Source organism: Grammomys surdaster, unplaced genomic scaffold (assembly GCF_004785775.1).
Source record: "Grammomys surdaster isolate TR1022 unplaced genomic scaffold, NIH_TR_1.0 125941, whole genome shotgun sequence".
Classification (NCBI taxonomy): Eukaryota; Metazoa; Chordata; class Mammalia; order Rodentia; family Muridae; genus Grammomys; species Grammomys surdaster.
The window spans coordinates 3638019-3665057 of record NW_021620763.1 but is presented as its reverse complement, the minus strand read 5'-3'; the positions used below and the strand labels follow the sequence as shown (position 1 = coordinate 3665057).

Here is a 27039-nt window from a genome sequence, read left to right as displayed (position 1 = left end):
CCCTGAGTTATTTTCTTGATGTCTAGTTTTTTTTGAGTTCTTTATATATTTTATACTTTAGTCCTCTACTGGATAGTTGGTAAAAATCTTTTCCCATTCTGTAGGCTGCCACTTTGTCTGAATGACAGTGTCCTTTGCCATACACAAGCTTCTTAGTGTCACAAGGTTCCATTTACCAATTGTTGATCTTAGTGCCTGTGCTAATGATGTTCTGCTCAGGGAATTGTCTCCTGTATCAGTGGGTTGAAGGCTATTCCCTACTTTATCAGGTTTAGTGTGTCTGGTTTTATGTTGAGGTCTTGAATCCATTAGCTGAGTTTTGTACAGGGTGTTAAGTATAGATCTACTTGAGTTCTTCTACATGCAGACATCCAATCTGACCAGCACCATTTGCAGAAGGTGCTTTTTTCCCCCAGTATGTTTCTGGCTTATAGACATTCAGGTATCCATAGGTGTGTGGATTTATTCTTCGTCTTCAATTAGATTCCATGGTTCGATGTGTCTGGTTTTGTATCAATACCATGCTGTTTTTATTACTATAGTATGAGCTTTGTAGTACAATCTGAAATCAGGGACAGTGAAACTTCCTGTAGTTTTTATTATTCAGGATTGTTTTAGCTATCTTTGTTTTTTTTGTGTGTTTCCTTATGAAGCTGAAAATTTTCCTTTCAGTTTCTATGAAAAATTGTTTTAAAATTTTTCTGGGCATTGCATTTTATCTGTGGATTGCTTTTGGTAAGATGGCCATTCTTACTGCATCAATCTTACTGATGAGCAAGGGAGAGCTTTCCATCTTCTGATATCTTCAGTGACTTAAAGTTTTTAATCATACAAGTCTTCTACTTGCTTGGTTAAAATAATCTCAAGATATTTTATATCACTTGAGGCTACTGTAAAAGGTGTTATTTCCCTGATTTCTTTCTGATATAAATCAGTAAATATACAAACAAAAATATACAAACAAATAAAATCACTTTTCTTAAACAAAACTTTAGCAGTGGCACTACTTTACATTCTTATAAATCTTGTCAGCATCTAGCTCCCAGGACTCCGAGGATGTGCTGTTCTATGTTCCTCAGTCACACATCCTAAGTTCTCTGAAAGCTCTACTCTATGCCCATAAGAATGACAGACAAAGGCAATAAAATGCCACTTGTCTAGTTCTCAGACTTCCATAATAGAGCACTACAGATCGCTACAATCATCTCTCATAGCTTGTTGGCCAGAGGTTTTAACTCCAGGTACCAACAGTAGCAGAGTTGGTTCCTTCTGGAAGTTCTGGGGATGCTTCTTACTACTGCCCTTCCCTGTGTGTCTAGATGTAAGTATTAACACAGGTGCATCACTCATCCTTTGCCTTGTTCACATAGTACAACTTACTGTGAATTTCTGTGTCACCCCTTCTAAGGATTAATTCATTTAGAGGCTATCCTCATCCCAAATGACTTCAAATTGATAGATGCTTTTGAGGTCACATTTACAGATCCCATTAGATAGAAATTTTGGAAGATAAACTCAGTATGCCCTTCTCTCTGGTCGTTAAGGAGACATAAAAAAAATCTGACTAGAGTCTAGTCACTAGACCATAGCAAGGAGTCTAAATTAATAATTGAGAAATTCACCACTAAGAAAAGCCTAAGTCCAGAGTTATCTGAGTCAATCTTTTTCTAGACATCCCTACCTCCCAAATTCCTACCATGCAGACTTGCATATATATACACCACAGCCCTCCCCTATTATTCAGACAGCCAGCAAGTCATTTTAAGTAGTTTTAATGAAAAAGCTGTTGCATTCCCCAAAGTATAAACAGCATTATAATCTTATATGCAGACTCAACAACCTGCACTTGCATTCTCTAGGCATCGCCTCATCCCTTTCAGCCCCACAGTCCATGGTACTTCCTTTAGAAGACAATGATACATGGTTATCTTATATGGAAAAGCTCTAATACAAATAATCTGCCATAAATATGAGACACTTCTGAATGAATCATATACACAATTAAAAAATATTCCTTTGCTTGTTGCTACAATTTAAAGGTCCAACTCTGAAAAATACAGATTTTTAAACTAAATGTGTCCTTTTCAAAAGATGGAAGACAGAACTCATAGCCATGTTGGGTTTCTTCAGCCAAAGCTGACATCTGTACCCCAAGATCTACAACATGATCTTCTTTTTTGGTATTTTTAAGATGTTGCCAACTCCATGATAGCTTAGTTTATGCATACGCTCCTTGGAGGAGAAGCAGGAAAAGACACAACATTCCAGTTCTAAGTCAGTGTCAAAATCATCTTTCTCCTGTTTTTTCGTTTTCTCTTCTTCTCTTCCAAGTGACTAGTAGCTTCTGCAAAAAACATAACTTCACTCTTTGCTTCACATTCTCTCTTAAGATAATCGAGACCAGCCATATTGAAGCCAATGACATCCTAGAGGAGAACACAAGACAGTAAACTTTAGTCAATACAGCAGCTTCTCAGTGGGTACTGCCTTGATTCCTTGCCTCACCAAGCACTTCTGGTTTTAGTGTTTTAAAAATCCTCTTTGTGCAAATGACAACAGAAAGTTTACCCTAAGCACAGATTTATGTCTGTTTGGTATTGCCCAGCATATGGTACCTTACGGTGTCTACAACAGACACTTACCTGGACTTGTCTGACTTTTGAAATAGTTGTTTCTTTTAGTTTCTCTATCACGGGCACAAGCATCTGGTTGCTGGTGATCTGGCCAAAGTGAATCCTAAAAGAAAACAGTCACGCTGCAAAGAGAGGATCTACCCTACCTGTCCCTCCTCGAAATAGTCAACAGATGACAATCCAACCACCAACGGAAACAAAAACAAAACTCACTTAAATGTTCTACCAATCATGATTTGAAAAATGCTATCCTAAATCTGGTAATACAGTAACATCTTCTGTCAGAAATCTACCACAGGGCCAGAGATTTCAATGGGAAGCTCGAGAGATAGAATGTAAAGAAAGCTAGCTTCATGGGGACTGGTGAGAGCTCAGTCAGTAAGTGCTTGCCATACAAGCACGAAGACCTAGGGTTTATCCCCAGTACCCATGCAAAAAGACGAGCTTGGTGGCTCATTATTGCAATCCTAGCACTAAGGCAAGACTGCTATTTATTGGCCAGTCCAGGCTATACAAAGCTAGCCTGGGCTAGAATGAAATCCTGTGTCCAAAACCAAAGAAGGCCAGCTATGGTGACATACACCTGAAACCCTAGCCTCCAGAATGTAGAGGCAGGCAGGTCCAAGGCCAGCCTGGTCTCCATAGATACTGCACAGCAGGCAGGGATAAATAGTGAAAGCCTGTCTTAAAACGAGCAAAATCAGGCCAATTCACCAACTACTTAGTCATTTTACCAAATAGCTGGTTAACTACATGTATATGCCTTAGTTTCCCTGCCTATATCTCCTCTGTTTCCTTTTGTGCCTGTAGATAACTAAGACACTAACTGGCTATTGTAAAGTGTTGCCAACAAGCTGATCAGCTTAGGCTTAGCAATTTAAAAGTAAAATAGATGGAGTAAACTAGCTAATGAGCAATCTACCTAGCTCCACCTTAGACTGCACCCTGAGCTACAGCTTAGTCTCACCCAAACATGTGACTCTGAAAAGTAGGTCATCAGGATCCTTGTATGACTGCCTAATGGCAAGAGCTATTTTGTAATAGTCTCCAAAAATGAAACATAAAATTTGTAATTCCCAAACAATGGCAGCTGGTGCACAGCTGGGGCAGTCTGGCTGAAGAGACAGTATTTGTAAGAACATGTTACCTGAGGAGAAAAAAGAGGCACCGGCACAATAGCTCAACATCTGAGCCCGTCTGGATGAATCCATTGAATAGTGTAAGAATGTCTGGGACATAGGAGAATGGCAGCACAAGCAGGGCCTCTTCTAGTTCACTGAGGAGTAAAGCAAATTGTCACACTCCTTAGCGCTATCAGTTACTCCAACTTCCCTTATTGCTTTTCCTGCTTTTATATTTGAGAATTCTATCCATTCAGAGTTAAATATTCACTCACATTCAAAATGATTCTTCTAAATGTTTTCTATACTCAACACCATCTGTTTAGAGAGTATTTTAGTCCCTGGCATAACGGGGAAAACCTAAGTATTGCAGATGAACACTGTTCACTAAGCCTTGTTGAAAATTCCACTGTTTCATCTTCAGGATGCTTCTCTCAGCACACAAATTGTTATACTGTGAATCTGTGCACTGTGTATGCACAGCATGCATGAATACTGTATGTATATACTTGATTATGTATACAGATGTATAGAGTATGTCTATGTATTTCAAGGCTTTTGAGTCTATGATGATCACTGGGTAATTGAGTGAGTCTCACACCGATCTTTCACCATTTGATCTTGCTTCCTCTAAAACTAGTTCCAGTACCATGCCATCACTTACAGTTAGAATCTCAGACTAAAAATCTCTTCCTTAGTTTAACAAATCTAATAACCCTTCAGAACTGAACCCTCCCATCTTGGAATGTGTTTCTGCACCTCCATTGTCAAGTTCCCTTTAGTTTTGCTAATGAAACCTCAACATTATCCTCAGGCAGCTCTCTTCATTTTTGTAAGGCTTACTATACACATTACAGTTTAGAAAAATAAACTTCCTTATATCAAATTCTAAGAACCACAGACTATCACAGAACACAAAGAACAGCAACTAAAACTTGACATCATACTTGTTGTCTGTAACTTGTTTGTTGAGGCATTACCAATAATAGAAAAATAAGAGAGGCAGAAAACAATAGTAACGATTTGTACTAAAGATGTTTAACAATATGATGTGTTTTTAAATATTAATAACATGAGCAAATGCGCAAGGTAATGCCCTAGGTGAAAAAGAGTAAGACTGGAACCTAGCAGTGACTCCGGAGCTTGAGGGGCCCGATCAGTTTGTGTGTAGCACTTACACACAACATGACTCCAATTGTATAAACAGACAAAATAAGCAGAACAAAATATATAACACAACAGCTTCTGAGAGTTGGTATTTGATTGACTCATGTACTTTTATATACCCAGCCTTCAAAATACCCTTTATACTTTAAGAGCCTCCTCCTTTTTTATACTTCAAAATGCATTATAATTGTTTTCTACCAAAATTTTGACAATTTAAAATATAAAGAAAGATAATTTATCAATTCCAACTTGTATTTCACACTCAGACATTCAGTAATGGCTGTCCTGGCAAGTTACAATAGTGAGCTAGGACTTACCTTGACCTGATCCCTTTAAAAGTCTCTAACACATAGGCTGAAGGCTACAAAGGAAGGACAGCAGCATTAGTGAAGCTCTTGAGTGCTTTCCTCCAGGGCCTACATCCATCCCACTTGAGCAAAGAGGCCTAACATGACAGGGCTGTGTGGGCTTGGAGTTAGCCACATAGGGTTGTAATTACGCCTGTCTATATGTCCTTTATGACTACACTTCCTTGTGAGTTGGGCCTGTTTCATATCTATACAATGAAGATATTCTGAGAGCAACTCCCAGACAAACATGTTCTCCCGATACATCTCTTCCCTTCTTCATGACGGGTTTTGTCAATTGTTCCTACAAAGATTTGTATCAGAGGTCATGTACAGACAAGTCTTCAGAGCACTGTGGATGCTGAACACACAGAAGCACTAAAGGTGGAAGAGCCAGGCTGGTCTAACCCAGATGCATCCTGGGAAGTTTCACTAGTAGCCCTTTGAGATGTAAGCTGTTTTAGAAGACATTAAGACTTTTTGAAACAAATCCTTCCCAGGACACATATCCCCAAATCACAATGCTTCCTCACTCCCTCTCATCTCTGAAGTTAACCCCTGAACCACCAAGGAGAAACAGACATCCTACTCACAGATATATTGCCATGAGCCATCAGGATGGGATTGACAGGAAGAGGAACCTATAAAGTTATTAAGCCAAGTCATTAAAAGAGCCTCTTTCCTCCCACAGTATGACTTAGTCTAATGCTTGAATTACATAACATTTACAGCCTTTATCACATCCTTATCTCATTTAAGTCGGAAACGGTCTCTTTAGGAATTCTTTTTGTAGATTACAAGGTAGGTATTTAACTTGATAGACATGCTCACCTCTTTCCCCGCTGCTCTACAAATGGCTCTGTGTTCTTTCATTTTTGCAGTTTCTTCTCGATACAGCTCAATGGCCTCCATGATCCTCTCAGCCTACACAGATGACCAAGACAGAGATCATCCCAGTGCATACCCAAGACACAGAGACGGGACGGCCTGGTGAATGTAGCTTGAATCAGCTTAATAAAGACATGCTAGCTAGGGTGCAATGCAGCATTTACAGTTGTCAGTAGTTTTCTTATTTTTAATTTGTAAGAAAGACAAAATACCATGGACTCAGATGAGACCATACAGAGACACAACAGGGCAGCTCCTGGGAACACCAAGGAGATGAGCTCCCTCACTGAGAGTCCCATGCTGGTCAGATGCAAGACCAAGGGCAGCAGACAAAGGCAATTATCAACTCCTGGAATTTATCAGCTTTTTCGCCACATAGGGCTATGTGGCCGACACAGGGTAATGCTTTTACTAAAGAATCAGAAACCCATTACAAAAGCCAACTTACCGCTTTGACTGTTTCAATCGTCTTCTTCCCAGTGAAGTAGTTGTCACCCTGGGTCTCTCCTGGAACCTGCCAGACACATGAGATTCTCAACAAGATGGGTATGATTTTATAAAAATACCACAGTCACTATCTCCCATTAAGGATAGGTACAATAGTAAATATTTTATTTGTATCATCATGAACACTATCCTGCAAATGTTTATAATGTATCCAATTTCTGAGTCTCTTTTAAATTTTTGTTTTGCTGAATAAATACTATAATTCCTTATAAAATTTCATTGAAAAAGAAAAAGTCATGATGATAGAACTCTCATACTAAGTTAATCACAGAACTTGCTATCCAACTGAATAAAACACTACATAGACTCTAACAGTAGAGAGCAGTGCCTCTCCCATTGTAAGGACTTGGAATTATATAATTCCCGTATCCCAGAAGATTCACTTACTGCTGGCTGGTCTTCCTTGGCCACACTCTCCTCATACTCTGCTTCCCTTTGCTGCCGAGAGAGACACACACACGCGTTATAATGAGAGAAAAACAGACTCTGCAGTGCAACTGAGGCAAGGGAAGGGCTTCTTTCAAAGCATGATGCCAATGGCACCTGTGTCAACCTGGAATGTGTGGCACTGGACTTGGAAATATCTCCTGTATGCGTTGACTACACTGGATGGAAAACTTCAGCAGGGACGGTCTGTAAGTCACCCCACCAAATGTGAAACCAAACTTAAAGGTTTTTACCATTTCCCTTTCTTCTTCAAGAATAAGAGGCTCTCTTGTTCTCTCCCAGAGTCTCAGCGACTTGTCATGAGATGCTGATACAACGTAGTCTCCACTGGGGCTGACAGCCAAACACCAAATTTCCTGGTGGTGCCCCTGGACAAAAGCAAAACAAAATGACCCAAGGAAGTCTAACTTATTCATTATTTACCACCGTTTATGCTGGTGGGTAGGGTAAATACTCTTAAAGGAAATTCTTTTTTTTTTTTTTAAAGATTTATTTATTATATATGAGTACACTGTAGCTGTCTTCAGATACACCAGAAGAAGGCATCAGATCTCATTACAGACGGTTGTGAGCCACCATGTGGTTGCTGGGATTTGAACTCAGGACCTCTGGAGGTGCAGTCAGTGCTCTTAACCACTGAGCCATCTCTCCAGCCCTTAAAGGAAATTCTTAAAGAATAAAAACGATCCCCACAGATCCAGAGAATGGCAATACTAGGATGTGCGGCCTTATTGAAAAAAAAAAATGTCACTAGTGGGTAGGTGTTGAAGTCTCAGAAGATGAAACCAGGCCTAGTGGCTCTCAGTTCTTTTCCTGCTGCCTATCTAGATGTAGAACTCTCAGCTACCTATTCACCATCATGTCTGCCTGTATGCCACCATGCTTCCCACCGTGACATTGGGCTATATCTCTGAACTGTAAGGCAGCCCAAATTAATGTCTTCCTTTATAAGAGTTGCCTTGCTCATGATCCCTCTTCACAGCAATGAAACCCTAACTAAGGCAAGTACCAACCAAACAAAACAAGCCAGGGGTTACCTCCAGCGTTTGGATGTGCTCAAACTTGTCTGCATCCCACTGCTTGATCTTGCGGTCCTTCCCAGCAGTGAAGAAAAGGTGAGACTTAGGCACAAAGCGTAGAAACATCACACTAAGGGTAGAGAGCAATGTCAGAAACTCCAGGTGAGTGAGCTAGAGCACTTGTACACTTATCAGGAATGCCTACTCTCTGGAGCTTTCCAGAGCAGCTGAATAGACCCTTTCAGAGGACTACACCCACCTGTCATCATGTGCAAACAGAGACCTGTGGCAGTCTCCAAAGTCCAGACCCCAGATTTTCACATTTCTATCAGCAGAACCAGTTGCTATTAGTGCTCCATCCTATGGCAAACAAAATGTTAGCATTTAATTAAACTAGGAAGCTAAAGGCTAACCGGGATATTTCATTCATTTTTAAAAAAAAAATTATAATAGGGCAAAAACATATTCATCTCTACCCAAAATACCTGTGCTCAGACATACAGAGCTTCTTAAAGGCTGGGAAGTGAATGTATAAACTCTGACCCTGTCATAGGACAATGTCACAGCACAGTGCTGTTGTGAGCCTTAAGGTCAAGTGATCCATTCACTCAGTTAAATGAGAAAAGGGCTACTGTGATCTCTAGAATGAAATGTGTGGGGAGAGTGGGAAAAGGAAAGAGGAAATGAGGCTGGAAAAGGACCTGCTAGGTTTAGGACCTACTCTTGTATCACACCCCCATCACCATTCCCTCAAATGGCTCAACTGGCTGTGTTCATAGAAGGATCTCACAGCTATGCAATCCATTCGCTCCACTTTGGTGCAAAGTAGGCACTTTTCAAATACAGCTTTACTCATAATGACACAAGGGTAGTAACTGACTCCCAAGAATGAGAGTATTCACACAAAGTAAAATACCACAATATTCAAATCCTCAACTGTGCTATCCTGCAGCATAAAGCGGTGCCTCTGAAAAATCATGAATTTCAGGATGTTCTGGCAATTATGGAATTTATAGCAGCAATCTTCCAGAGCCACTGTAGGTGTCTGGAAGGACTTAGATCCATTTGTTAAACATTATCGTGTCTGCTGTGACTATAACAGAGACCTGTGACTTATAGAGGAAGCTATAATAAACTCAGCAGAATGACACAAGTGCTGTACAGTCAAGTAGCAACCACAAGTTAGCAAAGAGCCTCACACACTTTACTTACATGGGAGATGTCCATGCATATAACAGGCAGTTTGTGTCCATACAGTGAGAGAAAAAACTAAACATGAAAGAAAGAATACAATTAATTCATGTTTGTCTAGAAAAATACAATCAGTTGCACATGGAGCTAAATAAAAATTTATAATACTAAACACATATCTGACTGCTTGCTAAGACTGCCTGTGTCTACTATACATACTTGCCAAGAGCCCTGAAGCCTAATAAAGGACATCAGGCTACCCAAAACCTACCCTTCAAAATAGGCCTAAACAGACTCTCTAGGATAACAGTTTCATAAATTATCCCGAGGCCAAAGCCAGTCCTGAGATATAACACCCAGCAGCCTGCACCTAGCAATACTTTTAAAGCTGCTTGCTATGACAGGATAGAGATTCCTCTCTATAGATCTTCTGAACATGAACTAGCACTTTATTTAGTTTTAAATATAATTGACGAACCCCGTGACACTATTAGCTTCTCAAGTACACTCAGTGTTTTGATAAGCATATCTTTAAAAGTACACTATTGCTGACTATCATCCCCTATTAGAAATATTCTCTTTTCTCATTAATATATCCTGATTACAGTTCCCTTCCCCCCTACTCCTCCCAGTTCCTCCCCATCTCCACTCCCATCCTGATTCCCTCCTTTTCGGTCTCTCATTAGAAAAGAACAGGCTTCTAAGAGAGAATAACAAAATAAAAACTATCACATGGGATCATCTCAAATTCTTAAAGTTGCACAGAAAGAATATTCCCAGCCAAAACCATCATACCTTTAAAGTGTCAACGTAGAAAACCTTCACAGTGCAGTCCAGCAGAGACACAGCCAGCAGCTTTTGGTTGGGAGAGTAGCTGACGCACAGGACATCCTCATCTAGCTGCAAGGTTCTAGTCTGCTTCACAGAAAGTCTGCCCAAACAGCACCAAGAAAAAGTAACAGATGAGACCAGACAGACAGATAGTTCCAAACTTGACATAGAAAGGCACGCAAATCAACAGCTCTCCACTTCACGCTAAAGCCCCACACAAGTGTCCCCTCACCTCTTCTGGGTACTATTTTTATCTGTCACCAACTCAAAATCCCAGAACTTGACAGCTTTATCAGCTCCACCTGTCACAAAGCCACGCTGAAAATCAAAGGACACTTCAGTTAAAAACCATTTTAGCACAAAAACTTTGCTAAGTACATACATCAAAACAGTTAAAACTTTTTACTGAAAGGTGTAGACTACAATTAAGAAAACCATGCCCACTCCTCACTACTTTTTCCGCTGCCACAGATCTCATTTGAGAATGCCAGCACAGACTAACACCGACAGACATGATCACTGAAGTCCTAGGTAATTTCTTCTTAGCATCTTTAAGAAAAGCCCTTAGGGAATAGTGTAGAGTTTTCCTCTGTCTCTCCCTCCTTTCTTTCTTTTTCCAACTTCACCTAAGAGGGCAGAAGTCAAATGAACTTGCCACAAAGCAGTACAATTAGCTGTATGACATGAACAGAGTCTGTCTCCAGTGATCACCTCAGGATGGTAGAACCTATTCCCGAGTGTCCCTGCTTCAAACACCTTTGCAATGTCTGTTTTCCAAATCAAGAAAATCAACTGCAGTCTATTCAGTCCCATCTCACAGCAAAATACTCTTGTGTATTTTATACTAAGTGACATCAGCCACTCTAAAATCTAGTTTTTCCAAATATATATACACTTCCAGTGGATAAAGGATTGCTATCACTGAGACTATCTGGATAAAAGCCAAAGTACTGTCAAAAACGAACAAAACAAAACAAAACAAACAAAACAGCAAACTCCAAATGTCAGCGCACCGCCTGCATCAGTTCTCTGATGCAGTAGTTCTCCACTGGATAAAGCACTATGAGCACATGTGAGTAACAATGACTTACTTCTGAGTCATGAGATTCACATTTGCTAGAGAGTTTCCCTAGTCATCACTGGACTACAGGGGGAACAACCCTCTGCTGAGGTGTTAGAAAACGTTTCCCTCTGTAAAGCACCACAAACATTGTGTAAAAATAAGCCATGCTAGCGTTGGAGAGATGGCTCAGCACTTAAGAGGCACAGGCTGCTCTTCCGGAGGACCCAGGTTCGATTCCCTGCAACCACAGAGCAGCTCATAACTATGTATAGCTCCAGTTCCAGGAAATCTGACATCTTCACATGGACATACATGCTGACAAAAGACTCATGCACATTAAATAAATTAATACATCTTTTAAAAAAGGTCATGCTGCTGAGGATCAATTTTGCAATAGCAGCTGTTCATATTACAGGTGGGTGAGAGGATATGTTTGTGAAATCTAAAGATCAGACCCATAGCGGTGCTTTCTTTAATGCAACCCGAGAGAAACCTTTCTTAGGCAACTAACTAAACCTGGCAGATCTACGACCCAGTCAGAATGCAGAAGCCCGGAGTTGTAAAGCCCCATGCAGTTACCTGGTCTGGAGAAAGAGACATGGACCACAGGGCTCCATCATGGGCAGCTATTGTCTCCAAGAGATTGCCCGAGGCCAGGTCATAAAGCTGCAGATTTCCTGTCTGGGAAAGTGAACAGAGCTGTGAGGAGCACATTCACAGACTTCATTAGTCATGCCTGAAAAGTAAAAAGCAATAATGTGGGGTCAACTGCTCAGGAACTAAATCCTGCCTAAACACTTTCAGCATTCCATACCTGAAGACATACTGTTCCCAATGAAACACCTAGTTAACCAATAAAGGTTGGACTGCTTGCTTTCGTACACTGCTATGGATAGTACAACCTTGCAGTTCTTGATTCTGCCTCTTTTGCTGGTTCCATATCACAGCCAAAGACAAATCCAAACAGTTCAAATGGAAACTTAGTAGCCTTTAAGTTTCACCTATGCTTTACATAGACCACTCAAGTCTATTGTCACTGTCTAACAAGTCTCCCCATTGGTTTTGTTTTTTTCTTTCTGCAACACACTGTCAGTGAGAACCAGAACCCCCCAATGACTCTTGCCTAGATATCTGTCTATGCCATGACCCTGGTGTCAGCATCTAACAGACACTACCAACTTCACAAGCTTCTATGCCACATGACAGACAGCGGAAGCAAGGAGACCTAAGCTCCAGGCTTGCCTCTTTCTAATTCTGTGACTGATAAAGAATTCATTTCCAATAATTTACTTTTTATAAAATGGAGTTCACATCACTAGCATCTGAAAGATGTCATGAGGATCACAAGAGCCAAGTGCTAACTGTCTTGCACCGTCTTGGCCAAGAACTACATGTTAGCCTTAGAGGCAGTCCTCAAAACAATCCACAAAGCACTTTCCTAATGACAAACCGCACACACACATCTGTTGAAGGATGGATGAAAAAAAGAGTGAAACTTTCAACTGAAATGTTATTTCCAAGAGGACCTAGAATGGTTTCCAACATTTTATACTTCTTGTTGGACAAGAAATAGCCACCATGGCATGTTGGTTTCCTAATAAAATGCATGCATATTTGACAAGGGATAAGGATGATACGTACTTACAAAATACTTTTCAAAACACCCCACAACTGAATACAGTGGCACATGAGTACAGCTGCAGCACTTGGGAGGGTGAATCATGAGTTTGAGGCAGCCTGGGCTACAAAAACCCTTGTCAAGACAAACACATCCCCGTAAACCTTATTCCACTTTATTCTCACTACTTGCTTTGCTGTGACCGTTCTGTTTATTATACACTCCAAGGAAAGTATGTTAAGGGCTAAAGCAAATTTCCAAAGGTTGCAAAGTTACTAAGTGGCAGATATTAAGATGGGGCTCTGCTGAGCCATCATGGCTGCACAGGAGAAACAGCATTCTCTAAGGCTTGAAAGATAGCTGAATCCAAATCCGTGTCTGCTATGGCTGTCCCCAAACTGATGAGTCCAAGAATGAAGACGTGGTCAGCTTAGCTTTATACTGCCATGTTGTGTCCAATCTGGAAGTATTACATTATCTAATACTAGTATATCTTACCATCAATTAAATCTAATTACATACATTTATAAGATACAAGTAAGGATAATCATCAAAACGCTGATGACAGTCACCTCTGTATGACTTTAATGTCCTTCTTTGTAATTTGACATATGGCTTGATTTTTTTTTAAATAAGGAAATAAAACACCAAAAAAAAAGCCGATAAGCTATTATCTACCTCTAATATATTAATTACCAATATGCCGTTAAAAAAAAATCCAGTTTCTCAATGATCTTTAGAGATGCTAAGTAGAAAAGCCCCAGCTTTACCTTTGTGCCTATGACCACCTGCCTGTCACCAGGAACGAAGAAGGAGCAGAGAGCATATTCACAAGGCATAGTGCGGATACACTGCAGGGTAGACCTATGAGAAAGAAAGGACATGCTAAAGAAACCTGTTTCCACCTTAGAAGTCAGTGTTTCAATACTGGGAGCCACACAGAGAGTAACGTGACACAAGACAAGACTAACTCTTAGCTCACATTTATCTTAGTCAAGATGAAAAATACCACGGACCAAAGCCAGATTTCTCTGAGGAGGAAAACTACCATAAAGAAAAGAAATCAGACAAAAGCAAAATAAAGCAAAGTATTGACCAGGCTGACCACAGGGCCCAGTCTCTAAGGCCTAGGAGAGCATAAAGAATTTCAAGTTGAGCCGGGAGGTGGTGGCGCACGCCTTTAATCCCAGCACTTGGGAGGCAGAGGCAGGTGGATTTCTGAGTTTGAGGCCAGCCTGGTCTACAGAGTGAGTTCCAGGACAGCCTGGGCTACACAGATAAACCCTGTCTCGAAACACCAAAAAAAAAAAAAAAAAAAAAAGAATTTCAAGTTGAAATGGCATCTCTTTACCAACATCTGAAGGTTAATTTCATTATTATTATTTTATATGTATGGGTATTTAGCCTGCATGTATATCTGTTTACCATATACATGTAGTGCTGGCAGAGGCCGTAGAGAGTGTCAGATCCCCTAGACCCAAGAACACACAGACTATTCTAGATGGTTCATCTTTTCATTAAACTAGGAGGGAACAACATCTGCTTTAAAGCATCTGAATTGTTTGAGGTCTAAGAGAAAGGGAAGGCATGAGAATGGATGTACATTTCTGAAGGCATTACACGAATAACAAGGGGCAATGACTATATGTTTTATTCTAGCCAAATGAAGCCAAAGCTCCAAATAAAAAAGCTTGATTTATTCTACTCCAAACTTTAATTTTTTTAATTTTATCTTTTCATTTTATTTATGGGGAGGGGTAGGCACATATGGTCTTACAAGAATCAGTTTTCTCTTTCCAGTGCCTAGGCTCCAGGGATTAACTCAGGTCTTTAGTGGCAAGTACCTTTATCTGCTGAGTAGTCTCATCAGCCCTACAAAATCTCATATAAGCTCTGTAAATCAATGGTCAAAATGCACCAATTATATCTTTGACTGAATTGTATTTAGGTTCTTGAAGGTAAGAACCAATCATGAAAAGTACCAAAAATACTTAAAAAAAAAAAAAAAAAAGACAATTCTACTGAATAGAGGGTCAGAAAACATCAATTCACAGACCTGTTCCATATCTTAATGGAATCAGCGGCGGCTGAAAGCACAGCGATATTATCCGAGCTGAATGACACAGTGCGCACATCGCTGCGATGGCCTCCAATGGTGACCCTGCTTGTCCTCACAGGCTGAGGGGTTGGCGAGGATGTATTGAGCGAATACAGTTCCACCAGATTGTTCTGCAGCAGGAAGACTGCCTTTAACTCTCCTTGAGGTGAATGAATCAGGTCAAAAGATCTGCATGGGAAAGTCATCACAATTTTGTTTTTCATTTTATTTATGGGGAGCTACTATCTTGGCTCATGAAACCAACACTTTCTGTTTGAAAAGCTTAGTGATGTTCTAAACCTATAGTTTAACCACATGTGCAGATGCACGCTCACACGCACGCACGAACACACGCACACTTTTATTTAATAGTGTTCTGGGTACTGAGCAGTAGTAGAGCAGAGGCTTTAACCAATTTACTACTTTTGTTGACTTGAATGTATATGTATGTACAGTGTATGGGCCACAGCATGAGTGTACAAGTCAGAACACAACTTGGAGGAAAAGAACTCAGTTCTTCCCTTCTACAATGTGGGTCCCAGGGACCAAAGTCAGGCTGTCAGAACTGGCAGCAAGCACCTTTCTTTACACCTGCTGAAGCATCTCAAAGATCCACAAGCATAGGCTTCTTTTAAAGTTAAAAAAAGACAAAGGAAAAAAGAGAACTGGGCTCAGCTCTTAGTTTTGACACGTGCTTTGTTTCTGTGTTGTGTGTGACTTAAAATACTTTGTGAACAAAGATCAAATAGTTTTCTTAATTGGCAGATTGAAGGAATCAATAAAGGTAATAACAACAATGGACACACAGGCTGTGAGTGTGACAAGATGACCACTCTCAGATGCAATCCACACACAGGCTGCAACCCCGGGACACGGCAGGGATACTTGGTAGCTTATTACTCTAGAGCACTTTAACTCATTACTCACTTGATCTTGGCGGAAGTCTTGATCTTGGCTACCCGAAGGATCTCATCCTGCAGACTCATCGAGACAGTCATTTCAGGGTCTTCCTCCTCATTGTTCAATCTAAAAAGGGAAGCAAACAACATCTTACCTATTGATTTTCCGGGAACAGCCTTGCACTTACTGAGCCACAGTCTGGTCCTGGGACAAACAAGTGGAGTGATTCTCTGGGAGTGGCCTGGCCAGCGGGTTACCCTGTCAACTGACTGGGCAGACTACAGGCCACTGAAAGTGTTACCCTTGATAACAGATTTGGAATGCACCAGGCCCATAACACCTCCGGCAATAATCTGTCATCTGAGTCACTGTACTGAAGCATTCCTGGTGGATTTTTCTAACTCTAGGACTTTCTCAAACAAGTCTAAGCTGAAGTTAACTTGACCCTGACATGTGAGCAGAACAGACCTCAAAACATTTGCCATCAGATGACTTTAGAAATCACTTTTAAATTTGATAAATCACCCATTAAAGGATTTCTTTCTTCTTTCATATTTGTGAGTTTATTTGTGTGTGGAGGTCAGACACCCACGTAGGATGTCTGTCACTTTTAACCATGCTCCAGTTTGAAACAGTGTCTCACACAGCAAGCTGCAGAGGGTCTTCTGTCCCTGTGTCCCTAGCACTGGCACAGACACAATCCCAATGTGTATGGCTTTAAAACTCTGCAATATCTTTAAACTTCGTGGGTCTTAGTGCAACTCAGAAATGTGTTAGAAATAAAGAAGTACGAATTAGAAATTCAACCTTTGTGGGGTACTGGTACCCCACAAATTCTCTAGCTTTTAGCTCAAATAGGTAATCAAGTAAATGTTTCCTTTAAGTTACACTTTTTCTATAATACATGGCTACCCAGGATGTTTTACTACTATTAAGTTTATTTTAAAAAACAAAACAAAACAAAACATACCTTGCTTTCTTTCTAGCTTTCTTTAGCTTCTTATCCATTTTCTTCTGAACTTCTGCTTTGGAAAGAATACAAAATACTTCTAACACAGAATCAGTTCCCTAGGAAGGCAAAAGGCAGACAGTGTGAGTCTAGATCAGGAAGTTTATAATTAAGCATATACCAGGTAAGAACTGAACAGCAACGCTGTTCACCATACTGGCTGGATCACCTTCAACAGTTTCATCTCCCTGGGTTGGTTTATAGTCTATAAAATTAGAATACTATTTCCTGCTCAACATTCTTTGAAGGCCAAACAGAACATGTACCTTTACACTAATGGAAAAGTCAGCATTTAATGAATGGCTAGTAATAATGAATGCATAATTACTTTAATGATTTTATGTTGTACTAGGACATTAGACACACACAGAAATATATACTAAATTCTAAAATGTGTGTATGTGTGTGCATACGCGCGCACACACACTCACACACACACACACACACACACACGCATGTGCATCTGTATGTCTACATCTGTGTGCCTGTGTGGGTAGATGTGTGCACAGGCCACCAGGCCACACCTGTATGATTATACCTGCTACAGCTGTAGTGACAGGTGGCTGTGAACTGCCCACCATGAATGAGGGGATCCAAACACCGGTCCTCTATGAGAGCAATGCTTGGCCCTAACAATTAAGCTATTATTCCAGACTCATGAATTATTACCACATCAAAAGAAAAGCCCATGCCCACAGTGAGTTAGGATAGAATGAGTACCGAAAAGGAACGCTCTTCCTGTTTTCTAAGCTGTACTCACATGGCAAGCAAGAATCCTGCCTGTCTTGTCCACGGCAAGGTTCACAACTCTGTCCCTTCCTTCCCGCATTATGGAACCAGCTTTTCTACATGAAAGGATGCGCTACAGAGGAAGCAAGAGAACACAGAGGTTAAATGTCTATCCTGTTAAACCTCTGAAAAAGCTAATATATGCAGGTGACAAAACACTCCCTCAATGACCACTAGAGATGCCTATCTGAGATTCTGTTCCTTCTTGCCCTATCACTCAGCCCAACTGAAGACACAAAGTGGATTACATCTTCAGATTTTTCATCATCCGCCTCAAGGGTGCTGTCTTCTGCTTCAGGTATGTCCTGTATTCCAGGACATTCTTTGATTTTCTTGGGCTCTGGTTCTTCTGGGTCATCAATCTATTTAATAAAGATAGAAGAATAAAAGTTCAAATGTCGCCGGGCGGTGGTGGCGCACGCCTTTAATCCCAGCACTCGGGAGGCAGAGGCAGGCGGATTTCTGAGTTCGAGGCCAGCCTGGTCTACAGAGTGAGTTCCAGGACAGCCCGAGCTATACAGAGAAACCCTGTCTCGAAAAACCAAAAAAAAAAAAAAAAAAAAAAAAAAAAAAAAAAAAAAGTTCAAATGTCTCAGGAGATGACCATTAACCTCAAAGACCTAGAAGTCTCTCCTATAATCACTTACATCTTGACTAGTCACCTCTGATAAACTTCTTAAATGTCAGGAAAGTCTCAGAATGTATTAAACACTGGCACATATACAACAAAGCACTGTTCACTATTCTACCTCACTGGCTTTTCATAGTATGAGGACCATATACAAGCAGGTAAGAGTGTAAAGACTAATGGGTCAACCCTTCCTCAACTTCAAAATTTGTATGAGAAAAGACAGTCTAGAGAGAAAGATTGCCATCAGTATTAGTAATGGCAGAGGCACTGCAAGGTGTGTTACAGCTTCTCCTCCTTAAACACAGAAAAGACAAATGCTAAATCTTAAGATATACAAAACCCATCATAACGGCTACTGGGTCTATGGCTATAAACTAACTCCAGCTCAGCCTAAAGTTACAATCACCCCATACACACATAAATTGGGAGTCAATGTATATCTCCTGGGAATTTATCTGCATTCAAAAGTGCATGTATCCTACATAGATGTTGTTTGAAGATAAAGGCCTCTAAAATTCACCCACATACGCCCAAAGGCCCAGGAATGCAAGGCTAAAATGCCACAGCCTAAACAACACTATTACCAAAAGCTGTAAGCCTAAATCTTCTCCTTCCAGCTCTAAAAAACAAGGGCAATGAGTGCTTAAGGAGGGGCATCTGTTTAGAAGTGCTGCAGGTTATCAGTGTGAGAACTCCTACTATAAATCAGACTCTAAGTCAGTAAGATGCTGAACTGTGGAAACATGCAATTGGCCATGATCCAAACACAAATTACCTCTTGCAGATAGGCGATGTCCCAGGCTCTCAGCTCACTGTCTGCAGCCCCAGTGATCAGTCGCTTTTCTTCTGAAACCAGTACCAAGCCCCACACCTAAGAATACAAAACAGTTTACATTGTATCATTTTTTAATACTCCAAGTGTATTAAGGCAATTCTTTCAAAATTCACTAACAGAACCACTTTTCCAGAGGGGGGATGGCCTGTGGCAAAACTTCATGTGGTACCAAGACTTTCTCTACTTTCTTACTGCCCTGTTGAGATAATAGCTACTCATCACAAAAAACACAGCACAATCCATGACTCTGGGTCTTATACTTGTTTTCGGCAATGCCTGGCAAATAAAAGATGCCTTATTAATGCCTATTGCATAATTCTCAGCCTTTAGCATCCAAGAATTAAACAGCAGAGACACAACAATACTGCTTGCAAATCAATTTTCACAGAATCATTTTCCATTTCATTATTACAAATATGTTTTTGAAAGCCTCATATAAAGGGAGGCAGGAATATTTAAAATATTCTCTGAATCTGGGTGAATAGATGTTTTCCAGATAAATGTAAAACTATCCTTTTGCTGAATGTAAGTTACTGGGGAAGGCAATGTACACGCAACATCATTAATCATCCCCATAGTTGTGATGGCAATTCGAGGAAGTCAATTTGACTACATCTGGGATTAACTAAAACTCAAATGACTAGGTACACCCGTGAGGAGTACTTTTTTCTTAATTAAATTATTTGAAGTGGAGAGATCAACTTCTACTACGGATCTCTGAGGTAAGAAGATGACACCTTTAATACAGATCTACTACAGTGGGAGGATGCACCTTTAATCCGGCCACACCTTCTGCTGGAAGCCTACATAAAGGACATGAAAGGAAGCTAGCTCTTTCTTTGCCTGCTTGCTCTCCCTCTCACTAGCCAATCCATTTGTTCACTGGCATTAGCGCCTACTTCTTTAGGATTCTGGCATCTATGGAAGACCAGCTGAGACATCCAGCCTTGTGGACTGAACAACTAATAGATTCTTGACTTTCCGTTGGTAGACAGCCATTGTTGAACTGGATGGACCATAGCCTGTAAGTTACTCTAGCAATTCCCCTTTCTATATGTATATCAAGATTCATTCTACACATTCCATTCCTCTAAAGAACTCTTGGCTAATATAACAGTCATAAGTGAGTATAATTAAGATGATGAACTCAGAGGTTCTAAGGCACCCAAGGCTAGTGTGGGAGGAAGCAGAGCCAGCCACAGAAACTACAACTGTTCCAATGGCTGGCACTGCTTCCTCCCAGCCAACCTCAATGTCTCTCAAGACAGGACAGAGAGCAGTAAGCAGTACAAAGAGCCTGAAAAGACTGGAGGAGAAGCCACCTTTTGCTTTGTTGTTCTTCTCTGGAGCCCATGATGAAATACATACCTCAGTTCGGTGGCCAACCATTGTTTTGAAGCAGTGCTGGTTATCCAGGTCCCACCACTTTACCATAGTATCTTTCCCACTAGAAGAAAAACCAGAAAGAGATTTTTACTAGGAAGGATTGCTAAAAAACAGGTATGAGAGTAACCGGTTTGTTGTTTTAGAATAACAATAGTAATATTGGAAACTATTCTACCTTACTGTTTATAATAATAATTCTTTGTTAGTAAGCAAAGAATTACAACTCTCCATGTGGTCACTCAACCATGAAAATAAGAAGCTTCATTTCTGCACACAGAACACACAATCTAATCACCGGCCTTCCTCGCACCACTTCCCTCACAGTGCTGACATTCTGACTAACATGGAACCATCTCAGAGCTCTCAGCTCCAGTCATCCACCTCATCAGCTGTTTACAGACCAAAACCTCCTCTCTGTGGTCTCTAAAGCTTGACTCCTAATCCACATCTGTAAAACCTGAACAAGTCCCCTGACCTACACTATTCAGTAGCTTCTCATATGGCCCCTTGGCCCACTGCTGGTTTCTCAGCCCACCCGACACTGAGGTAACTTCCTGAGGAAATACAATGGTTTTTCTAATTACTGTCCAACAAACCCTATGATCTTAGTCTTCCTTGAGTGAATGACTCCGTTATATTATGCTGAACCATATGAAACTGATACTATTTGATCACTTTTGACATAACAAAAATAAGATTTTCAAATGGATCAACCTAACAGATGTTCATTAGGCCTCTAAAGCACATTTTTTTTTTTCCTCAAAAGGCAGGCCAAATACACAGCTTAGCATTTTGCCCACTGTACAGGAGGATAAAAAAAAAATTCAAAAAGCTGTAACTCAGTGTATTAAGTCTAGCATCTGAGAGGCAGAAAGTAGGAAAGCTGGCAGCCTAAGAGAAAGCATACTGGCTCACAACCATGAGCACAGCGGGAGCAATGAGGCCAACTCCTCTCCTAACTCCGAAGTCACCATGTCTTTACCTTGTAACTAGCAGGTTCTTCTCTCGGAGGAACAGAGCTTGTGTAACGGCATCCTTGTGTCCCTTTAACCGGTAGAGGCCACTTTCATTGATCACATCCCAAATAATGACATCCGTATCCTTGAGGGATAAAGTAACACACAAGAAAAAAGTTTTCTTACCACAAGAGGCTAAACGACAAGTGATGGGGCTCAATCACCACAAAGGCACTATACTACCCTATACAGCTTGAGGTCACACAACAGCCTGCCCTTTCACCCAGGAGGAACGAGCAGAGACTGTGTTTCACATTGTTCTAGTTACATGTGCATGAGATGTCCAGGCGATTTCTGCATTAGAAAATGGTGTCAAGCCCTTGTAGCACCAGCCACTTGGGAGAAAAGCCAGATAGTTCAGTGAGACTCCACATCAAAACCACAGAACAAAACAAAGAGGAAGAGTCCATGCCATGTATTCAGCTTGACACCATCTTTTTATTTAATGCACTTTGACAGTTAATTCTGTTGTATTCTAGTTTCTAGAATTACTATTTAAATTTCCTATTTTACACAAATGAGTCATTTCCAATTTTGTTACTATGAATATGCAAAACTATACAAGAACATCAAACTGTAGTATTTATTTGTAGTAAGATAAATGCACAAAGATCTATGCATGTGAATTTTCAGTTTTGGATGTGATTATTTTTACAGTTTTAGATTCACCCCATTATAATAATCCTCAGATTCCATCTATCTATAGAACCACCAAAGGTCTGTATGAGAACACTTGCTTCCCATCTGTTCACTCTGGGTATTAACACATTTCTGAAAATCACTGCCAATTCCCTTCCTTCTGTGAAGAATGCTTACTCTTCATATCCATTTTGTTTTCCTGAACACTGCTGATATTTTTGTTTCCTTGAGATGGGGTCTGATGCAGCCCAGGCTGGCCTTGATTTCACCATGTAGCTGAGGCTGACCCTGAACTTCCAACTCTTCAGTCACCATCTCCAAGTGTTAGATTTATAAGCATAGGACAAGTTTATGTGGTACCTGGGAATTCCTATATGCTGGACAAGCATTCTACCAACTAATGTTAATCTTTCCCATTCTCTGTGGTGAATAATGACGCTTCATCTTGTTTCTTTTTCGTTAACGTTATCTTTTACATGTTATTTTTCTACATCTTAATTTACAAGTCTAATAGATAGATGATAGTTTTTTTATTAAATATTTTCCACTTTTCTTTTCATACTTTTTTAAATGTAAAAAGTTTAATGTCATAAATTTATATGATTCAAATCTATCAATCTTTTCTTCATTCTGTTTTAATTTTTTGAGAATTTCATATATCTTTATAATCTTCCTCTGAACATTCCCAGCCACCCAACTTCATGTTTTTTCCTTCTTTAAAAAAACAAACCAACAACATAAAGTGTAACAACAAACTAGAGCCTGATATGTGATATGTGTTGGCCAACTACCCCAAGCACGGGGTCTGCCCGGAGCCTGGGGATATACCCAGTGTCACTCCACTGAAGAAAACTGATTTTCCTCTCCCAGTAGCTACAACTGCAAATAGCTCAGTTCTCCTTCGCCTGTGCTGGGAAAATGGTGTGTTTTCCTTTGAGAAGGGGTCTCACCTGTGTCCCCAGAGGACACAGCTTGGATGACTGGTCTCTTACTCACAGCAATACAGGTGCCCGATCTCGAGTGCCGGGATTAAAGGCGTGCACCAGCACACCTGGCTTTAACTCATCAACTTTTAAAACACAGGGAAGATACTAACTTTACAGCTTCATTGGCAAATTATGATCATCTTCCTTTCTAATCTTCCTGCTTACACACTTTGGAGTCCCTCTTCCACAATGATAGATTCCAGAGTACCTCTTCTTTCTTATTCTTTCATTCCATAGACTTTTACCAAAGACTATAACAGGAAACAAGTAGAACACTCCCTCATGTGCACCCATCCTCCTCACTCTTTCTCCCAAATGCACACTAGCTTGAACACTAAGAATCTAATCTCATAATCTCTCTCTCTAATTTATGTGAATAACCTGCTTCTACGTTAAGTGTGAAAAGCAACCCTGGACACCTGTCTCTGAGGCTCACCTTAGACCCAGAAGCCAGTCTGCCTCCCAGCTGATCGTACTTTAAGCTGGTGACAGCTGCTTTGTGTCCATTGAAGGTTATGTTTCCTTCACCACTGAGGAGACTGAAGATTCGGATGGCTCCATCCTCATAGCCGACAGCTAGATGCAGCCCATCTGGGGAAGGACACAGGCAAGTGACTTCTTGTTTAAGCCCCTGAAGGATAAGGATCTGAAATCATAAAAATCAAAACCAACTCAGAAGAGTGAGGCAAGCATCAAGACAGTAGCATGGGAATGACCCCAGTAACATAGTGCCAACAATTTTCAGTCACTGATACACGAGGAGAAAACTCTACAAGCAAAGACCATGAGCTTCTCAAAAGGTAATCATTTCCTCTCAAGCTTGACACTGGCGGATACATGCAAATTATCCAGGCAATGAGATAAGTTACCAACGTTTTATCCCAGTGATTTTGGATAAAGGGTTATAAAGTCATCCTTGCTTTAACTCAACCTCATGGCACTAGAGACTAACAGTCACACCCCAAGAAGCTCTGGGTAGCAACAAGTATCTATACATTTATATCTATAAATCTATATGTATCTCATCTCACCTCTTGGGAGTCACACAGTAAAGAGGGATATTTGAAATATCTCTATGTGTTTAGCAAAAAAAGTAGTAGCTTCAGTCACAGTCGAAGCAGAGTCTAGAGACCAATGCATCTTGTTAGTATGGTTAAGAGAAGGACTGCACGACACAGCAGACTGACAGTCCTTTGTAAATCCTACTGTTTGACAACTGACTGTGAGAACAAGCAGAACGTGAAAAGTAGAACTGGTAGACAAAAGTAGACGTAAGTAATGGCTAAAAAATAATGACCCATGAAAACGAACACACACACACATCTTAGGAGCAAACTCTTGTTTGGCCGTGACTTTCAGAACAACAGAATTTGGTGCTAGCTGTCTAGAAAAAAAAGGGAGGTGATCTCTTAGGGGCTCACACACAAACTAATGCAGGCAGGTCAGTCAAGGCTCTCCCATGTCACCCTTCCAAGAGTTGGTGTCAATTATTTATTTCTGACTCACCTTCTCGCCTTTCCTTAAATCCCAGATAAAAACGTGTTCACAGGCGGGTACTGCCACATAGCGTCCTTTCTCACCACGTAGTGTCACAAAAACAATGTTACCTTTTTGGCTGCCAATCAAGCCAAAGACAGCACTAGCCACATAGCGGAGATACTGTTTGGTGAGCCCCATGTTAGGATGTCTGATGCCACAGGGAAGGCAATCTGTGTGAATAAACAAAATTCAGGTTTTGCAGTACATTAGTTCTGGATGGCTAACAAACAGGAACTAGTTTTTATGTGATCAAAAGCATGTAACATGGCTCAGATGGTAAAGTACTTGCTTTATAAGCACGATCCCTTGCACCCACACAAAAGATCAGGCACAAAGAAACGCAGGCCTATGATCCAGCACTGGGAAGGCAGAGATAGACAGATCCCTGGAATTCAGAGAGACCCTGTGTGTAGAGCAGAGGAAACCCAGAGTGACTGGGTCCTGCTGACATGAATGTAGCCATGTCAAAAGACTTCAATGTCTCTGATCAACAGGAGAGGCAACACCTTCCTTTGGTTCAAGTGGAATGTTTATAGTGTTCCAGAAAATGTACACCATAGCCCTTGACCTCTGTTTACTGATTGAAGACTGCTCCCTACAAACTGTTTCTATTGCAATTAGCTATTATCTGCATGCAATAATTCCTCCTTCATGTTCAACTCTATATAATAAACACACAGAGCTTCTGGGGTGCTGCAGCTTCTCTATCCAAGAGCCCAGACCAACCGATCCCAGCTTTTATGTATGTGTGTTCTTGTGTCTGTCTTTTCTATCCAGTTTTCTCTTTGCTGCATTTTCATCTCTAGCCTGTCGTCAACGAGTTGCTGCACTAGTTTTCTAACTAGCACTTCCATGTCCATGCTTTTCGCTTTAAGTCATAGCGACACTCTGCTTATTGTTTTCAAATGCACTGTCCCTACACAAGGACTTTAAAGGACTAAGCTGTTTGCAAATGCAGGGGTCCACAGGGACCCCTTTAACCTATCTAACTGCTTATTTCTCAAATAACTTCACGTGTTTTGCTTCCTGCGACCTTGTCACTCTCAAACTATCCCCCGCACCTAAGTTTCTATCGCACATCACCCCCCAAAATACTCCAGGGAAGTCGGGCAGTTCCGGCAGCCTCACATACCCCGGCCCAGGGGCAGCGCGCGGCCTCTGGGTTCTGCAGTGCAGATGGCCGCGGCAAAGGGGCTCCCCCGGCCTCCCTAAGTCCCTTAGCGCGGAGTACCCAGCAGCGTCGGCTCACCGTGAACACCACAGTGCGGGGAACCGTGCCCCGCGATCCCTAAACAGACAGAAACACTTACCTCACCTTCCACGAGGCTCCAGCAGACAGCGCCACCAACGGGACCCGCCACTTCCGGCCCGGTTGGGTGTTTCTTCCGCCCGGCGTTTCCCTTACCTTCTAGGCGGAAGTGACGACAGAGCGCTGTGATTGGGTGGCGTGGCGGAGAGGAAGCCGGTACCTTCGCTGTCAGAATACTGTCGCCAGTCACCCTGGCCTCTGGAGACCCGTTCGCTTCAGCCTCCGCCTCTGGCAATCCAAGTGTCCAGATGTCATCCGCCCGACTTCTGCTACGGATCTGAGCTGCGGGCCGCCGCCCGGATGGGCCCGCCCGAGCGCTGTGAGAGGAGGGCGAAGCGGGGAAAGGAGGGTGGCACAGTCGGGTGCGGCAGCTGGGAGGGATTAGGCTGGCGGGTCCGCCCCGGCTTTGGGGTTCACAACCCGGGCAGGTTGGATCGTGAAGCTCTGGGGACGCAGGTTCCGGGGTTTGCTGGGACGCGGTGCCCCGAGCAGCCCTACGGCTGACAGCTCAAGTCGAGTCCAGCGGGTCCTATAAATTGGGTTCGCTGTGGTCAGACGCTGAGCCCAGGATGCTGAGTTGTCCAGAGACCCCGCAGTCCCTGGAGTGACATTGACCTGGCTTTGTGTTTCCGCTCTCAGGCCACTTGAAAGGGAAATGACCCTGGGATTGCCGGTCCTTAATTGTAGACTGACACTGAGCCGCTCTAGTAACAAGAGGAAATTAGCTTTTCTTCTCTTGCAGTTCTTCCCTCTTCTATCCTTGGGCTGGTCTAAAAGTTTTAGAAAGGAGATCTGATGTCTGTAGCTGTCTATATAACTATACATATAACTATACAAAAGAAGTAATCCTTGCCATGGCTTACTGAACAAGACCTCTTGTAGCCAGCCTAGAAATTAGACATGTAGACAAGTGTAGTTGACAGGTAGATTTGTATTTTTAATTTTAGATATTATGTACCAGGTATGGTTTTCTTCATATTTTAAAACATGTTCAGCTCATCTTCTGTATTTAAGAAAATTGTTTTTGAAGAATCATTTGTAGTGGTTGGATGAATGAGAAGGCAAGAAAT

The 27039-nt window shown here is 41.4% G+C and overlaps 2 protein-coding genes across 4 annotated transcripts in view; one reads left to right on the top strand and one right to left on the bottom strand.

Annotated features, from left to right (window-relative positions):
• Positions 1 to 1756: 1756 nt before the first annotated feature.
• Positions 1757 to 26034, bottom strand: Wdr3 (WD repeat domain 3). Of its 2 annotated transcripts, none has more exons than XM_028752980.1 (27): positions 25971 to 26034; positions 24628 to 24830; positions 23558 to 23767; positions 21463 to 21581; positions 20463 to 20541; positions 19035 to 19130; positions 17877 to 17990; positions 17600 to 17701; positions 16801 to 16898; positions 15858 to 15956; positions 14889 to 15119; positions 13603 to 13696; positions 11794 to 11895; positions 10384 to 10469; positions 10116 to 10251; positions 9342 to 9398; positions 8389 to 8489; positions 8148 to 8259; positions 7344 to 7478; positions 7051 to 7101; positions 6605 to 6670; positions 6100 to 6192; positions 5862 to 5909; positions 5239 to 5282; positions 3781 to 3909; positions 2643 to 2736; positions 1757 to 2426 (listed from the first exon to the last, which is right to left on the bottom strand). In XM_028752980.1, the coding sequence occupies exons 2-27, from the start codon at positions 24796 to 24798 to the stop codon at positions 2271 to 2273; spliced, it is 2823 nt and encodes a 940-aa protein (XP_028608813.1). In that variant the 5' UTR covers positions 24799 to 24830; positions 25971 to 26034; the 3' UTR covers positions 1757 to 2270. The 2 variants fall into 2 exon arrangements, with proteins under 2 accessions (XP_028608813.1, XP_028608815.1); XM_028752982.1 differs by having other exon boundaries at positions 25976 to 26015.
• Positions 26035 to 26089: 55 nt separating this feature from the next.
• Gdap2 (ganglioside induced differentiation associated protein 2) overlaps positions 26090 to 27039 on the top strand; it is a 44536-nt gene continuing 43586 nt past the window's right edge. Inside the window, exon 1 of one of the 2 annotated variants that reach the window (XM_028752988.1) lies at positions 26090 to 26288. The gene's annotated coding sequence lies outside the window, so the exon portion shown is untranslated. The remainder of the gene's footprint in view (positions 26289 to 27039) is intronic. The other variant, XM_028752989.1, reaches the window with a different exon arrangement.

Excerpts from the sequence above, each read along its gene's own strand:
- Wdr3 (XM_028752980.1), bottom strand. The coding sequence starts at position 24,798 with ATGGGGCTCACCAAACAGTATCTCCGCTATGTGGCTAGTGCTGTCTTT. Across the intron at positions 15,120-15,857 it reads AAGACTTCCGCCAAGATCAA|ATCTTTTGACCTGATTCATT; the intron begins GTGAGTAATGAG and ends TTTCCCATGCAG. Across the intron at positions 11,896-13,602 it reads AGGTGGTCATAGGCACAAAG|ACAGGAAATCTGCAGCTTTA; the intron begins GTAAAGCTGGGG and ends TCACTTTCCCAG.